The sequence below is a fragment of the Musa acuminata genome, chromosome BXJ1-6 (genome assembly GCF_036884655.1).
Source record: "Musa acuminata AAA Group cultivar baxijiao chromosome BXJ1-6, Cavendish_Baxijiao_AAA, whole genome shotgun sequence".
In the NCBI taxonomy this organism is placed as follows: Eukaryota; Viridiplantae; Streptophyta; class Magnoliopsida; order Zingiberales; family Musaceae; genus Musa; species Musa acuminata.
This window is the reverse complement of record NC_088332.1, coordinates 12,892,692-12,910,327: the sequence shown is the minus strand read 5'-3', so window position 1 is coordinate 12,910,327 and position 17,636 is coordinate 12,892,692. Positions and strand designations below refer to the sequence as shown.

The 17,636-nt window shown below is 39.1% G+C and overlaps 2 protein-coding genes across 7 annotated transcripts in view; one reads left to right on the top strand and one right to left on the bottom strand.

The window, feature by feature from the left end:
• The first annotated feature begins 1,352 nt into the window (after positions 1–1,352).
• On the top strand, positions 1,353–2,443 carry LOC135676361 (uncharacterized). The gene has a single exon (XM_065187466.1). It carries the CDS (start codon positions 1,368–1,370, stop codon positions 2,109–2,111), a length of 744 nt encoding a protein of 247 aa, XP_065043538.1. The 5' UTR covers positions 1,353–1,367; the 3' UTR covers positions 2,112–2,443.
• A 715-nt stretch (positions 2,444–3,158) lies between these two features.
• The window catches only part of LOC135583896 (transcription factor IIIB 60 kDa subunit-like), a 29,147-nt gene continuing 14,669 nt past the window's right edge, over positions 3,159–17,636 (bottom strand). For 5 of the 6 annotated variants that reach the window (XM_065187460.1, XM_065187462.1, XM_065187465.1 and 2 more), the window contains 10 exons: positions 17,438–17,518; positions 16,233–16,379; positions 15,990–16,145; positions 14,473–14,551; positions 14,235–14,332; positions 13,992–14,072; positions 13,772–13,909; positions 4,592–4,681; positions 4,408–4,455; positions 3,159–3,697 (listed from right to left, as the gene is read on the bottom strand). In XM_065187460.1, the coding sequence (XP_065043532.1) occupies positions 3,473–3,697; positions 4,408–4,455; positions 4,592–4,681; positions 13,772–13,909; positions 13,992–14,072; positions 14,235–14,332; positions 14,473–14,551; positions 15,990–16,145; positions 16,233–16,379; positions 17,438–17,518 (1,143 nt within the window). In that variant the 3' untranslated portion in view covers positions 3,159–3,472. The remainder of the gene's footprint in view (positions 3,698–4,407; positions 4,456–4,591; positions 4,682–13,771; positions 13,910–13,991; positions 14,073–14,234; positions 14,333–14,472; positions 14,552–15,989; positions 16,146–16,232; positions 16,380–17,437; positions 17,519–17,636) is intronic. The other variant, XM_065187463.1, reaches the window with a different exon arrangement.

Genomic DNA, 17,636 nt, shown 5'->3' with positions numbered 1-17,636 from the left:
CAACAACCATCATCCATACCCATCCATACTTTAGTGTTTGAGGACAATAATACACCATGACATGTAGAAAAAATGTCACGAAAGATATAGATAAGGATTTCTAGATCGTGTGTTCATTTGCCAGATATCATCTTGGTTGTATAGAAAATAAAATAGTAATTGAATGATTGATTTAGCCTTTGTCTACGTGATTGGATGATCTTATTTATTTAGATCAATAGATTCTTAAGAAGCTTTAATAATGATCAGTAGAGAAGGTAATTAATTCTATAGCAAGTGGCTTATTAATGTTTGATTTGCTTTTAAACCACTTGTAAACATATGTATCGACAATTAAACCTTCTTAAATAACGCATATTGCACTTGGACATTGAACTATTAAATCAAAAAAATATTGGGTAAATTCTTAAAAAATCTCTTCTTTTTAAAATTTTTTATAGAGCATTCGTACTTAAAAAAAAAAATTGAAACAATATATTTATTTTGATAAAGATCCTTTTACCCACGTTGGTAATCACCTTTCGCCCACCTCTAGCTCATCGACTATTTCCTTTGTCTCGAATAGTCGCTTGTAGTTCGAGTTGTAGTTTGTAGACTCGTCTTCTTTCTTCACTTGCGGCTCTTATCATCGATAACAAGGGAAGAAAGAAGAGGGGGTAATCGCGTGCTAACTTTTAGCGGAAGCAATCCTTGCAAGTCATGGGTGATGATGAGTTTGATTGAAAAAAGGAATAAAATAATCTTTTTATATGATCATCTTCAAGGGAGATGACGGTCATGAGCGATGATAGATTCAATGGAAGAAGGGATAAAATGATCTTTTATTTAGTTTCAAAAATTTTTAAGATGGAGATGTTATAAATTTTTTTTTCACAAAATAGTATATTTTTTTAAAAAATTGTCCAACTTATATTTTCCTCTTCTTCTCCACTTTAATTTGTATAACTATTATCTATTTCTTTTATCTTTGGACTTGGTAGCCGTCTCTTCCCTCATTAATTGCTTCTTGCACGATTTTTATATTTGCTAATAACTATTTTAATTTTGGTCTACAAATGAACACCAATGCCATAATTGGGATTATAAATAATTGAATTCAAGATTATGTGAGAATTACTTTAACACATCAGTCCCAATTTATTAGCACGATTACATGAGAAGCAACCTTTAAACTATATCGCCGAGTGATTTGCTCGCACGGAACTCGATATGGTCAAAAGAGGTAGGCTTGACTTTTTCGTAGCTTTCCGAACCCAGCACAACGACTTCCACCACACCCACCGACCGCACCTGCGATGACGCCCGCGCACTCACACGCAGTCTCGCACCTTCGCGACCGACCTGTTAGGTGGCGGGGCCCAGAGTTAATGACGCCGCGGGTGCGTGGGACCCGCCACACCTGTCCCTCTTTCTCTCTATATAACGCGACCCACCCAACCGAACCTCCCTCCCTCCCTTGGTTGCTCACCGAGTCGTCAACTCGCTCCGAGTTCGATCGTCCTCCCACAGCTACCCTTCCTTTCCCTTGGTGCGTGCGAGCGCGGCAAGAGAGGCGAGAGAGAAAGCGAGAGCCAGAGGGGCTCAGACCGGAACTGGCTAACGAGAGCGGAGAGAGCGTGGAGGACCGCAACAAGTGGGCAGTGCTCACGCTGTATGAGGCCCTGAACGTGCGGGACGTGGAGCGGGTGCAGCAGCTGCTGGCCCCCGACATCGAGTGGTGGTTCCATGGTCCGCCGGAGCACCAGCACATGATGCGCATGCTCACCGGCGCGGACTACGAGGAGACAACCGCCGCCACCGCCTTCCAGTTCAAGCCCGAGCGAGTCGCCGCCTTCGGCTCCACCGTCGTCGCCGAGGGCAGCGGCCCCGACGCCGACACCGCGTGGGTCCACGCCTGGACCATCGCCCCGGATGGGATAATCACCCAGGTCCGCGAGTACTTCAACACCTCCCTCACCATCACCCGAGTCGCCGCCGACTCGGCCTCCAAATCCGCCGCTTCCTGCTCCTCCTCTTCTTCCTCCGGGTCGGCTCACGGGACTCCCGTGTGGGAGAGCAGCCGCCCCGAGCGCGCCGGGAAGTCCTTTCCTGGCCTCGTCCTGGCTATCTAAATCGACATAATCCCAAATAATAAGTTGTTATCGCGATAGATAGGTAAGAGGAGGTGAAGGCTTCGCCTGTTGCCATATACCGTATATGGGCTGAGGGGTTCTTCTTCTTCTTCTTCTTCTTCTTCTTCTTCTTGTTGGAATCCGAGTCAGTCGTGTCTTAGGAATCAAGTCTGGTGTGTGTGTGTGTGTCGTGTTAGGAGTCCAAGATGAAGAGGGGAAGGAGAGGATTCCTTTCTTCTTCTTCTTCTTCTTCTTCTTCTTCTTCTTCAGGTCATGCTGCTGTGTGTTTGTTTGGTTACATGAATAAGAGATATCCGTGTGATTGCTTTAAATCGACGTGCGTAGATGGTAAAGGCTCTTGGCAGGCGATAAGATTTGAGACGAGGAGAGGAAGAACCTCCACATCGACATCACGACCGATGGAACACAGGAAAGCGAGGATGAATCGAGGAAAGCTAGCGTGTGTGGACCAAACAAAGACAGCGGAGCGATGGCCACGTCTATGAATCGTACGTTCTGTCTCCGTCGCTACAACCTATTTCCAGCTACGTGAGTGGGTGTGCAGCGGGGAAGATATTTAATGGAGGAAACGTGTGACGTTAGTCCTGCATTGTTGTGGGAGACGATAATTTACGGGGCATTTGGTCTCTGAATTGCCGTCTCTTCTGAAACCATCGCTCCTCCATTCACACGATGAGAACGAATGGGAAAGACAGTACGACCAAATTAAACAGATATAACTTGGGTCGTCGTTCACCTACTTTTGCTGGTCTGAGCTTCCAACCATCAAGTGCTTTGTCTTCACATCATACCTTCTTTGTTCCTATAACGACTTATTTCTGTTAGCCGGTCATATCAGTGATGTAAAAACCACTTTATCGGCAGGGTAATTACTTTGTGACAGCGTGTAGCTATAACTACATAACAATTTTTATGCATGGCTTGGGATCAAACAGTAATTATATAACATTACTGTCATCACATAACATCACTTTCGCATCCCAATCTGTGGGCCCACAACATGCCACATGAAAGCTCACAATGATGTGTAACGGAAATACATAATTATATAAACTTAATATTATTCACAAAGCTCACAAACACAGTAACCTCAGACTACCGCTAATTACAACTACTAAGTTGTTATTAAGTCAGGGATACAGCTATAGTAACTCTAGTCAATGCACCATCGACTCAAAAACCCAGCAAGCGTTGCATTATAAAGAATATTGTAAAAAAAAAAAGAATTAAATAGGATAAAATAAATAGCAGATAAATCTACGGGAGAGGCAGCAGTCACTTCAACATGTAGCTAGAAGAGTCTTACTGGATAGAGGGAGCGTGTAGATCACGTTATGCCATCACGAAAAATCAAAATCCTCGTCATACCCATAATCTTCATCACCAATCCCATTGTAATCATCATAACTGACTTCTGCAAAATTGTGGTCTTCAAATTCTTCAGGCCTGTCACCATCCTCCGTAGCACCTGGATCAACTCCATGATTCTCAATGTTGTCATGGAGATTGCAAGGATCAGCGGCATCTGATTCGATTTTTTGCTTTTTCCCATTGTCTTGTTCAGACTGTTGAAAACACATGATCACTAAGGCAGAATAAAAATCTAAAACTACATTTAAAGAAACATTTCTTTCATAATAATTCCCAGTGCATTGCATTTAGTATATCATTTTGCATTTACTAGGTGGTATATCTATTGACAGTCCAAACTACTATTCCAAGAAGCTCATAAGATGCAGAAATGTCGATACAAAGGTCAACCTTACATATTGCAATATTTTGCACTACCTGTGAAGTTTACCAGGATTCTTCCGTAACGATAATGAGAGAGCTGATAGAACATCATTATTCATTCCTTAACTCCGAGTGCGTCAAAAGAAAAAGAAAAGTTCTAATGGGACCAATGCAACTCTTGGATATGTACTTTAAAGCAGAAAGATTCAGAGACTAATATCAGTTATTTCTAGAAATGCATTGTGTATTTGGAATCTCCTGTTCAATGTAAGAAGCATGTCTGTTGCCAAAAATATCTAATTTAAAATTGAGATATTGCAACACTAGGTGATAGTTCAATATAAACTAATTTTTACAAAAAACAACAAGATTCTTAAACTACAAGAGATGTATGATGAAATGATCTATAACAATGCTTTAACTACACAAAAAAATTAAGAGCATTTCTCCTGGTATATCAAATAATTGTGTGGCATAAACATGAAGAAATTGCAGTTCTTAGCATAAAAAAAGCTCATTAAGAGAAGGGACAAAGAATTACAGTGTATAGAGCTTCCAATGCTTCATAATTGACTTTCGAACTGAAGGTCTGTAGAAAAAAAAAGGCATATTGATTAGACAATAGAAAATGTTGAAATCCATGAAACGATATGAACACTCGCAAAAATCTCCCATTATCGCAAGCACATGCAATGACAACCTATTAAGTTAACAAGAAAGAGCACCTTTTTCTTGAGCATCTGACGGGTTGCTTCGAGAGGAGTCTGAGCAGGAGCTGCATTCTTGGATTCCTCAGCACGTCTCTTTTTTCGTTCCTGTATCCGAGATTGCATTATAGCAGAAAAAAAAGGTGCAAAAACAACTTTGATCATATTTCAAATGAGAAATATTTAGAATGTGAATACACCATCACAAAAAACAAATATACCAAAAGCGAACAGATTTGACAATAAAATTTCAAACGTCAGTTTTCGGCACAATATGATTGTTGTAACCAAGGTTTTAAAAACTGAACTGTACCAGTGCTAACTATTTAGTAGACCAGGCAATTTCTCCCGTCTGGTTTGTGTTAGGACTCTAGCTAGGAGAGTCCTAATTGAGAGGGATATTCATGTAAAACCTACCTAAGCCGACCCTTATTAAAGAGGTGAAGTGGCCGGCTAGGGTTAGGAGGTTATTTCTTAGAGAAGAATAAGGAGTTGTAAAGAAATAGGAGTCTTGAGTAGGAGTCCTATTAGGAGTTGGTTAGAAGTAGGAGTCTTGATTAGGAGTCATATTAGGAGTTGGTTAAAAGTAGGAGTCTTAAGTAAGAGTCATATTAAGAGTTAGGGTTTAGAAGCCCTATAAATAGTCATGTATTCCATCTCTTTTCGTAAGCAATAGATGAATCTTTTCTGCAGCCTTTGAGCAGCAACTTGGAGGGAGGAACCCCTATAGAGTTTCAAGGAGGCCGATCCCCTAAATAGATCAACCCCAAGTTTAGAATCTGCAAGGTTTCTAACACCTGGTATCAGAGCAGCGTTCTTGGTGTCTCGCTGTCCTTCCACAGCCATCCATCAACCCTCCACAGCCACCTAAAGCAATTCCCACAATTGCTTAAAAGATCGTCGCCAAATTCCGCCATCATCTCCACCACCACGGATTATCCTTTGATCTCCCCGTGAATTGCAACAGGTTCTGGTTTTCTACCTTACTGCTGCTGCAATTTAGTTATCCTTATTTGAAAATCCCAAAAAAATTATTCCTATATTGCTGCATAAACTTTTCGTCAGAAAGTTTTCATCTCTACGACGAAAGATACATTGCAGAATTCCAACCGTATAGCACCGTCTGTTTGATCTTGCTACTGTGTTTTTTCTATCTAAATCTCTACGAAATTTTTATGACATCTTTGACATTTCCTGACAGCAGATTTCCTTTGGTTTTGTCAAAAAATTCTCAATATAAACTATTGATATTTTACGTCTAATCTGCTATACTTGAAAATCTGCACTGTAAAATTTCAGCCGCATAGCACTGTTTGTTTGATCTTGATACTACGTTGTTTCTATCTAAATCTCTACGAAATTTTTATGATAGCTTTGACACTTCCTAATAGTGGATTTCCCTTTGGTTTCATCAAAAAATTCTCAATATAAACCACTGATCTTTTATGTCCAATCTGCTATACTTAAAAATCTGTGCTGCATAAAGTTTCAGCCGCATATTGTTGCCTTAACCCATCTATTTGCAATCTTTTTTGAATGAAATTTCTTATACACGTCATAGATCATCTTGGCTTCCATCTAAGATTGATATATTAAGGAATTCATCTCTAAAAACGATTTTGTGTTACTGCAAATTTTCGTTGTAAACCGCTGAAATTTTTCGACAAGAATTCTACAATCGCAACTTGCACCAATTTCCTTGCTATTATACTGCCGAAATTTTCTTGATTAAATTAGACATCCTTGCTGTCATATAAACTGTGATTTTACTATCAATTCCCTCCTCAATTCTCTTAAGTTTTTGGTGGAAATTACGTCGAGAAACCGTAGTTTCTTCGATGACAATTCTACTCTTACAAGACAGCACATACTTGCTGCAACTTCCATTGATTTCTATCAAACCTTTGCTACTATCTACCACAGATCCAAAACTTTCATCCACAGCCCTAAAACTCCACCAAAGCACACCCTCAAACTGCACCCAAAATAGCCACAAAACAAGCCTAAACCGTAGCCTACATCCACCAATCCACCAACCCTTTCGACCATCACCTCTCTCAACCAATACATGCCTTTAACCCAACAACAAAAGAGAGATCTTAACATCACAGATTTGGCGGCATATACTATGGCATCTGAGGAGGTAATCAATACTAAATTCGAAGCCTTCGAGGCGCGAATGGAGGATAAGATTCGGACGCTCTTTACCGAACTCAGATTGGGCCAACCACTAAGCCCGAAAAAATCATATCAAGGAGAGAGCTTTGCCCAATCGCACCAGGCCCGAAGAGATGAGTTCCAAGGGAGGGGAGGCTCTATGACTGACCCAAACTATCCATGCATGAGGGTCAATTTTCCTAGATGGGAAGGAGACCCGATTGGTTGGATCTCGCACACGGAGCAATATTTTCAGTACCACAAAACTGCGGATGCATTTATGGTGAAAATTGCAGCTATACATCTTGAAGGGGATGCTATACAGTGGTTTGACTGGTTTAAACATACTTATGGAGTCCTTTCATGGCGACAATTCAAAGAAGGACTGCTGATCCGCTTCAGACCAACCGATTACGAGAATATTGACGGACAACTAGCAAAGATCCGACAAACCTCCACCATTCAGGAGTACCAAACCAGGTTTGAAAGGTTATCTAATCAAACTCATGATTGGTCTCAAAAACAGCTATTGAGGACCTTCATTGAGGTCTTGAAGCCGGAGATCCGAGGAGAAGTTAAAGCGCGACAACCGTATACGCTTATGGCAGCCATCTCTTTCGCACGACATCAAGAGGAGCAATTGAACCATGAAGCTCGGAGGACTAGGGTCGCTCCTCAACCAATAATATTGAAGCCCTCAGCCCCCCCTATTGTCGACCAAGTCCCTACACCAAAGAGGTTAACAAGAGAAGAGCTTCGGGAGCGATATGCGAAGGGGTTATGTTGGCATTGTGACGAGTCGTGGAGCCGTGAGCATCGCTGCAGTAAAGGGAGACTTCTTATGATTGAACCAATAGAAGAAGAGATTATTGAATATCCAGAAGAGAGCCTTGAACATGAAGAAGAAGATGCAGAAAAAGAGCCACAACCGACCGAAGTTACGGTACATGCACTAGCCGGCTACTCAAACTCGCAAACGATGAAAGTTGGAGGCATTCTCAAACAACAACCGATCACTGTTCTCATCGACATGGGCAGTACTAATAACTTTCTAAACAGTATGGTTGCTGTCCAGATGACTTTATCTATCGAGAATTGCAGCAGGTTTGACGTTAAGGCCGCCGATGGTTGGATTTTGAAGTATGATCGTAGGCGCCCGCAAATGAAACTGTTGCTGATCATGAGGCCTTACCAAGAGATAATTGCATATTTCTTCCTTCTCCCTCTTGATGATCATGAGGCCATGCTCAGAATTAAATGGTTGATAACATTAGGTGATATTTCTTGAAATTTTATGCAACTAATTATGAAATTTTACAGTAAGGAGAAACAGGTGATACTGAACGGGAAACGTGGGGGCGACGTAACAACGATTTGCACACAACAAATGGAGAAGGTTTTGCATAAAGCATGCAGCGGCTTTTTGGTACAACTTGAGCAGCAAACTAAGGGAGAGCCAACAAAATTTGAAGATCCAAATCTACTTCCTTTGCTTGCCGAATTTTCAGATATATTTGACGAACCGCGTAACCTACCTCTTACCCATCGGCATGATCATTGTATAACGATTCTTCCAAGCAAATCTCCAGCAAATGCTCAGCCATATCAGTATCCACATCTCCAGAAGGATGAAATAGAAATGATTGTAAAAGAGATGCTCAAAACAGGAGTTATTCGGCCATGTTGCAGCCCCTACTCTTCATCGGTGCTCCTCATACGAAAGAAGGATGGAATATGACGATTATGTGTTGATTACCGAGCTCTCAATGACATAACCATCAAGGATAAATACCCTATTCCAGTAGTAGATGAGTTGCTAGATGAAAGAGAGCATAAATCTTCACAAAGCTGGACCTTCGATCCGGGTATCATCAAATACGAGTATGCGAAGAAGACATACCGAAAACCACCTTTTGAACACACAACAACCACTATGAATTTTTGCTTTCTTCAAAAGAAGGTGGAATATCTTGGGCATATCATATCAGATGGAGGTGTGGCAGTAGACCCATTCAAAATTGGAGCAATGCAAAACTGGCTAACCTCGAGGAACATAAAATTGCTACATGGCTTTCTGGGTTTAACAGGCTACTACTGCAAGTTCGTGAAAAACTATGGAGAGATCAGTGCACCACTTACTTCCTTACTTAAAAAAGATGTCTTCCAATGGTCGGACAGAGCCTCCGCTGCGTTCGACAAACTTAAGACAGCCATAACGACGACGCCGGTGATAACACTACCGGATTTCAACCGACCCTTCATTATTGAGGCCGACACATCTGGAGTCGGAATTGGAGCCATTCTCATGCAAGATGGTCGACCACTTACATACACTAACAAGGCATTATCTCCCTCCCATCAAAATAAGTCAACATATGATAAGGAGATGCTCGCCATTGTGCGCGCAGCAACGAGGTGGAGACCCTACTTGATTGGCCGACGATTTCAAATTAAAACCGACCATAAAAGCCTCAAGTACTTTTTGGAGCGAAAGATATCATCCCCTGAGCAGCAAAAATGGGTAACAAAACTTCTTGGATTTGATTATGAAATAACTTACAAAAAGGAGAAAAAGAATGTTCTTGCAGATGCGCTTTCGCAGCTACCCGAGCAAGTTGAAGTTTCGGCCGTTTCACTTCCGACCAGCGACTTTCTTAAGGATATTAAGATGGAATGACAGGAAGATTCAGAGACTAGTAAGATTATAAACAAATTGGAGGAAGCACCAAGCCCCATGGCTCATTACAATTGAGACTAAGAATTACACTATAAGGGACGTATTGTGCTTATGATAAATTTTACTTGCATCTTCACGAGCAGATTTTGGATAAAGTTATTCCATATGCAGGGTACTAAATTGAAAAGGAGTATGGCATATCACCCACAAACCGACGGCCAGACGGAAGTTGTAAATAGGTGCTTGGAGACAGCCCAAAGCCACCCACCAAATAAGACTACCCAAAGAGAACTTCAGATTAAGCCAAGTGCCATTATTGATCGACGGATCGTGACTCGACGACGACGATCCACTACTGAATTGCTAATACAGTGGGCAAACCTACTAACAGAAGATGCCACTTGGGAGAACTATGATGACTTGAAGATCAAATTCCCAAAATTCATGAATCATCAGCCTCGAGGACAAGGCTGATTTGAAGAGGGCGGGTTTGTTAGGACTCTAGCTAGGAGAGTCCTAATTGAGAGGGACATTCATATAAAACCTACCTAAGCCGACCCCTATTAAAGAGGTGAAGTGACCGGCTAGGGTTAGGAGGTTATTTCTTAGAGAAGAATAAGGAGTTGTAAAGGAATAGGAGTCTTGAGTAGGAGTCCTCTTAGGAGTTGGTTAGAAGTAGGAGTCTTGATTATGAGTCATATTAGGAGTTGGTTAAAAGTAGGAGTCTTAAGTAAGAGTCATATTAAGAGTTAGGGTTTAGAAGCCCTGTAAATAGTCATGTATTCCACCTCTTTTCATAAGCAATGGATGAATCTTTTCTGCAGCCTTTGAGCAGCAACTTGGAGGGAGGAACCCCTATAGAGTTCCAAGGAGGCCGATCCCCTAAAGAGATCAACCCCAAGTTTAGAATCTGCAAGGTTTCTAACAGTTTGACACCAAGCACACCCGGTAAGCTAATTGGTACCAAGCGATACCGATCGTACACCTACTGCCTGGTAACCATACACCAGGTGCCTGGAAACCATACACCTGGCTGACTAGTACTGGTATCCTTTTTTTTTTTTACCTTTAGCTCCTTCTTACACTGCTACTTCTTCTCATCCTACCTGCCAGTCACTGTTGGCTCCTTCCCACTATAGCTCTCATTCCTCTTTATTTGCATCCTTATTTCCATCCTTTCTCCCCCTTTTTTTCTCCCTTCGCTTGCAATGGTCTGACTGGCACTGTTCAATAAAATATCCGGTATACACCATACAGTACCAACATTGTACCAGTGACCATCAACCATTGCCGTACCGGATCAAAATCTTAATCCTTCATTGTAATGCTATCCTTCACAATTCACAAACTTATACAAACTCTTGGAACCATAAGCCACTATCCCTAGAGTTAAAAGACGAGACACCCAATCAAAAACAACATAGGAGTTACTAGGATAAGGTTGATCTATGAGAGACATATGGAGCACTATCTGACACCCAAATGTTTCTGACCACCAAGTCCTGCAACATAAGCTGAAAACATAACCTTATTGCGCTGATTGAGGCTTGTCAAAATAAAATCAGCACTACTTAACACTGATAGAGGACACATCTGCCAGCAAACAAGAATCAATAGACAATAGCTGTTTTCTTATATACTAGAAACATATGAACCTCATCCCATCAAAGTTTGAATCAAAGTATTCGGTAAAAACGATCAGCCTCTTCAGATTTGGATGGAGAGGCAGATTAGCCGAGTTTGACTGGACTGCTTATCATCAAAGTCATATAGTAGGCATCCGTATACTTGAGCCTGATGTTTCACTCGCTCACTCACTAAAAGAAATTCCTAATTGGACTCTAAAAAGTCTTCTGTGCTGCTGAATACAAGGGAAGATTGATGGAGTGTTCCTTGCAAGAGAACTAATAAAATTCTTACAAGGCTTTTCAGAAGAGCCACATTTGAGAGACGGTTGCTAATATGTCAGTGACTGTCATGACACAAAAAGTATATGTTTATCATAAATCCGTTTCTTCTCAATGTTTGTGACCAGTGGACCACACCTCACCTATCCATTTCTACACATGTTTCTAATGCCAACATTTTCTCTTCTAATCCTCTGACCACCCAACTATGGTCCTAATAGGCAATAGCTACTATATTGCAAGCTTTTAGGACCAGTATATGCTATGGTTGCTGCATGATTGCTTGAACAAGATCACCTCAGCCTCTTCAGCCACCATCCCACCTCATACCATGTCCTTTTCTTAATGAATCTGTAGGCTGGGACATATATGAATTACAAATCAAGTTAAAGTCCTCACAAAGGTGCAGTGCCAAGCAATTTTGCACAATATGTTTCTAGGAGTTGTACCAGTACAAGTTAAAAAAATTATTCCATCCAATGATAACAATTAATAGGAGTGAGCGAGGGCCTCAAAAAAAAAAAAAAAAATCAGATGTTAGACATCTTGATTATTCTTGAAAGAAATATGAGACAGACTTGTTTATCACTATCAAGTCTATATACGGATGTAAACAGATTGAGCCCAATCACATCAGGATTAATCAATATCCGATCTCTGGTGGCTGGAGTACATGATCCAAATTAAGAAATATTTATTATGTTACCATTTTAAATATATATATAGGTGGACAAAAGAGCTACCATAATGTATATATTACATGTTATATATGATATTATATGATACCATATGGAATTGGATGAAGAAATTTTCAGATCAGATGGATCCAATCTATATCTGGTCAGATTATAAAAAGGATCATCGAATCAGGTCACTGTTTGAATCATCAGATCATTAACTGAATATATATCCAATTCTGACAGGATCACATCTTGAATTGGGTCAAAAGTGATCCATTGACAGTCATATAAATGAAGAATGAACAGCACCATCAGATACCAAGTGAAACCAGTATCCAATTTATGAATCATCTAGTAGGTCAAACTATTGAAGAAGGTGCATCGGTGGTATATATTTGGAGGGGAAAATTTTTGAAGCCCATAGATTATGTTATAGGAGGTAACTTGGCTACTGTCTTCAAAAAAGAGAAGCCTCTCCTAGCTTTCCGCCTGATTTGATTGCTAATCTCTCGTTATCTGATTCTACTTTCTTTGCTCCTTGCTTTTCCTTCTTACAGTAATATCTCTCTGCATGACTAGATTTGATAATAATTTGCCACATGTTGAATACATATATTCAGATCTAAAATTCCTGCAGGTTTCTCTTTTGTAGCTGGTTTGATAGTTTTCTAACAGAATATTAGATACTACTTACTAAATTTTTTAGAGAAGACTGTGTGAATAACTTTTGTACTATATATATATAGTTTTTAATTTGGGAGCATAATCACATTGGTAATGTCTTTGCAACAGGAATCAACAAACAGTTAACTGTTCCAGAAGCTTACAATCTGCCACACATTTTCATCCTGATCTGCAGGCCCTTTCAATTGTGTCCTGCATCCTCAGGTATCCTACTCCATGGCAATCTCATGCTATAATTATATAGGCAATTATGCAACTAGCAGATGACATATGCAAAAGACTCGTAAAATAAAAGATAATAATTACAAAAACATTTCCATATATCTTATCAACTATTTTGCAGCTTCTGACAATCATTTCTTATTGTACTAGATGGAGATGCCTTCATCAGAACATTTGTATTTATTGCCCATCAAAACAAAATTAATCGTTAACTTCCAGATCCAACACCAATATTGCTTTGTGGTCAATAAATTTTCCCAAGAGTTTCATACTTCCTTGATTTCCTTGGGCAAGCACAATTATATCTACAAAGTCATGTATCAACAAGAAACACAACAATAAAGCTTAAGCTGCCTCCTCAATGAATTTGGAATGGATCTCGGGCGCAAACAATTCCTCATAAAGCCACAAATAATGAAGACCTATAGAACCTTCTGGAAATAGGTAGCCATGAAAAGGTCTTGTTGCCCGTCTATTTGTTTGCATAAATGACTCCATATTTAAATTTTTTTCTCCATAAGGGGAAAAAGTGAAGGGCATCCCAGGATGTATGCCCCTCTCGAAAAATAAGTTGATATTTTTAAGCAACTATCCATTTGCGAATAATTATCCTCACATAATAGATGCTATTTGAAGGAGTCAAAACTTAGATTCAGATTTTCTTCTTATAAAAGGACAAAGCAATTTTCTTAGCACTGGTGAAAAATTAGAGAAAATGTACAAAGAAAATGGAAAAGAACTAGCAATTTAAGGACATATTTGGGAAAAATACAAGATTCCTAAAGCCCTAGATTAGCAATTTGAAAGAAAAAAGCCACATAAACAACAATTGAATTATGTACCATGCCACCAAGTCATTAATCATCAGTACCTTTCTGGACTTTGCTAGGGCTGCTGCAGTTGCTTCAGCAAGTTCCTTTGCAGCTAAAACATCTTCTGTACCATCTGCAAAATTAGCTTCATAAGCCTCCTTGGCAGCTGCAACAGCTGCTTCCTTGGCTGCTTGTTCCTGCAAAGATTTGACTTCAACAAATCAGATTTATTAATCAAGGATATACCTAATCAACACACTATAAATTGACCCTCATCACCTCAAGATACTCTTTGTTCATTTCTTCCCATATAATCTTTTTAAGTTCCTTCTCTTCCTCATTGTGTAGATATCCATTAACCTAGAAAAAAAATATACTGATTCAGATAGAATCAAAACTCTTCCATATATGCAGACATTGCTGGTGCACAACCACTAAAAGAACAGGTGCAATATAGAGATGTCTATAACTCAAACTCTGAGCTTGGCGTCCACAAAAAAATTTCTATCAACGATGACATACCTCAACATCATCAATATCAGAAAAATTTTCTGTCTCATCATCTGCTGTGTCGTCTAAATCCTGTTGTTCTGAGTCCAAAGAGTTGTCTCCTGCAGATCCTTGCAAAAACAGAGAATTTCCCAACCAAGTCATTACTGTTTGTAGTAGAATACATACCAAAAAAGGACAATAGATGTTAGTGGGCTTGATAGTTCGATGATTTCTTTAAATAAAGATTTTGTGCAACTAGTGATGGTACCAGCACTTTCAGGGTCATTTGTTGTTTTCCCTTCGGCTTGGCCAATATCTGGAATTTTAGCAGAACCGTTTTCCTTGTCCTGGAAAAATATGCCACCACAGATGACATCAAACTAGAATAGGATACCAATAAACGGCAACTGTCTTACATGATACAGATCCACATGCAAGAGTAGCACAAACAATTTCCAGATCAGTCATGATACTCTGAGATAGTTTTAGATATTCCCAATGGTGATTCTGGACTATAGAAGTGATGCATACCGCCATTACTTTATGGAAACTCATACAACAATAGAAAATTCCTAATTGATAATATTGACGTGAATGTGGAAAAGCTAGAAAAAAAGCTTAAAAAGGAACAGAATATGCAATGCATGAGGTGTCCCCCCATAATATAAGATGCTTCATTAAATGTTGAACAAAGGTGGCAGGGAATCTGGTCAGTTTCAGAACGTAATGTCAATGGCATGATGATTCTGGCACCTGATATGGTGGCAAAAACAAACTATCACTAGTTTTACATCTTTGGCTTTCATAAAATAAACATGAACATAGTCTTTTATGGAAATGATTAACAGGTAAATAAAAATCTATTGTTGTTATAAGGACCTTAACTATCAAAATACAAAATGGTGCAAGAAAAGGCTGTGAGGATGTTCATTTGCGTAATGAATCAAAAAAAGAGGAAAAACCCAAATTAGGAAATTAAAATGATACGATGCATAATTCATGAATCAAGTAGAAAAAGGTACATCATAGTGATGTCAAGTTGGGCCTAAGAATGCCTATGATATCAAACATGGCTTAAAAACAGGGCAATCCCAAGTACGAAGAAGATGAAGAACATCTCAATGGTCCTTCCACTTGCAGAAAACCCCAACTTAGGTTTTGCTTCTTTAAATTAAGTTCTACACTGTAGGTAATCCTCCTCAAATTTTGACTTTGTCAAAGAAGTAATCTCTGAATTATTTGGTATAATTCTCAATATTTTCATTTTAAAGTTTAGTTGTCTTTTATTATATTATAGTTTCATTTGGATCATGTACTACACATTGTTCAGTGAATCCATAGGCTTCTTTATCAATTGCTATGATCTCTTAATTATTCTTAAATTATTCCTGATTTATCTATATTTGTTCTGGCTATTCTTTTTCTTAATTTTTAAGTTATCATTTTTCTGAAACACCATTTGGCAATCTGCTTTAGCAGATACTATCTAATGATATCAAATTCAGTTGCCAAAGCCTGAAACTGATCTTGATCTTTCAAACTTAATATGTAAAAAAAAGATCAATCTACACAGGAGTAAGGTTCTCAAACTTTTTTCCGATCCAAGAGCCCTTTGAAGTTTAAAAAATTCACCAACCCAGGAGTAGATAAAAAGACACCACAAGTCATACAAATAAAAGCATATAATGCATGAAAGAATCCAATCTTATCTGGTTTTTTGGTTAAAAGTGAAATACTGACTACAAAAAAAAATGTAAACAAGCAAAATGTTAGCTGATGGCACACATGAATAGATCCGCTCTTCTCATAAGTATGGTGATTATCTAGGTTGGAGTCTCTCATCTTTTTCTCCTTTTCTTCCTTTTCCAGCCTTCGCCGCTCAGCTTGCTGAAAGGCTGGAGGTTCAGCACCACCTTGAAGTCCTCCTGATATTTTAATGAACTGCAGAAAAAAAAAAAAAGAAACACCAGTGTGAACAGTGGTTAACATTAAGATAAACTTTTGAAGGAAAAAAAAACTAGGATGTACCTTATCATAGCATTTTCTGCAAAGTCCATGTGCAAAATGAGGCACCTCGGAATCTTTATGTTTACACAGAACTTTACCCGCCTTAGGCAATTGGTCTAACTCACTCTCTGCATTTAGTTCATCAGCTGTTGCAAGGAACTCCTCTATCTAAGGACATTACAAGAAAATGGGTAACCCTGAAATCTCAGGAAGAATTCCTCAAACAAATAATTGCTTATAAGAACTATCAATCATAACATATGCAAGCACAGATGATTAGTTGCCGGCCTTTAGATACAGCATTATCCAAAAATCTTTGTTTTGTCAATTGCCAGTGTGGTTACAGTGGTACTTCAAAAGGCCATGTGACACCTTTTGTGTGTGTGTCCCTTATGAGCCTCTCAAACCAAATAATGTCAGCCATATGGATAATTTAGCCCAATTCACCTTAACAGGCACTTAATTGTTGCCACCTTAAACATACCATGAACCAATGACTTTTCACTGTATCTATCCATGTAGCTACATTCTCAAAATTCTCAACTTACCAACTTAAATTCTGGGCACGTTACTTCCTTGATCTTTATCATTTTTACATAAAGGATAGCTGACATTAAGGACATTCATATGAACAGTCACAAGCAACACATAAAGCAGACTGTGGGCAGCAACCTTATGTCCCTTCTTGGATCTACTTACCTGATCTTACAAAAAAGAAGCTTGTACTCCTGCATATCTCTAGACATCTAAGTGCACAGTCTAAGCTTAATTACCTAAAATTTAAGATAATGGTTCACAGGGCCCGATGGAAAATCATTAACACCTGGATATGTGGAATATCTGATTATTATGGCGATTTGTCACATTCAATTGGTTGGATAGTAAACAAAAAGGTTTTTACATGGATGACATCAGCTTAATAGTTGGTGGAATGACAAATGTCACCTGTACCATACCAGTCAAACCTGTTGCCAAAATCAATATTACATCAAGATTTAATCTTTGAAAAATTATGCCAGTATGTTTTGTTCAGGACATGCAACAGATGATAGCAATCAGAGAACCAAGAATTCTGAAACAGATTGAAATGTTAAGAAAAACTCATTCATAGTAAAATATGCAGCATAAGTTATTAAAGACCAATGAGTCTTTGACATAAATTAACTTGTAAGCATCATATCCAGTCAAACTTTCACTTAATACTCATCGTAGTCAGAGAAACTTACTGTTAAGCTGCCAGACTCTGTATTTTCAAACTCAATCAGCCGTTTGGTCAAAGTTGCTTCACAAACATGTACAACTGAGACCTGATTAAACAAGAAGGATGTGTTGCAGCAGTTGGCAAAAGAAACAAGAATCAAAGATTTAAAGCGATATTTGTGTTTAAATATCATAGAGAGATATATTTATAAAGCCACTAGGAAA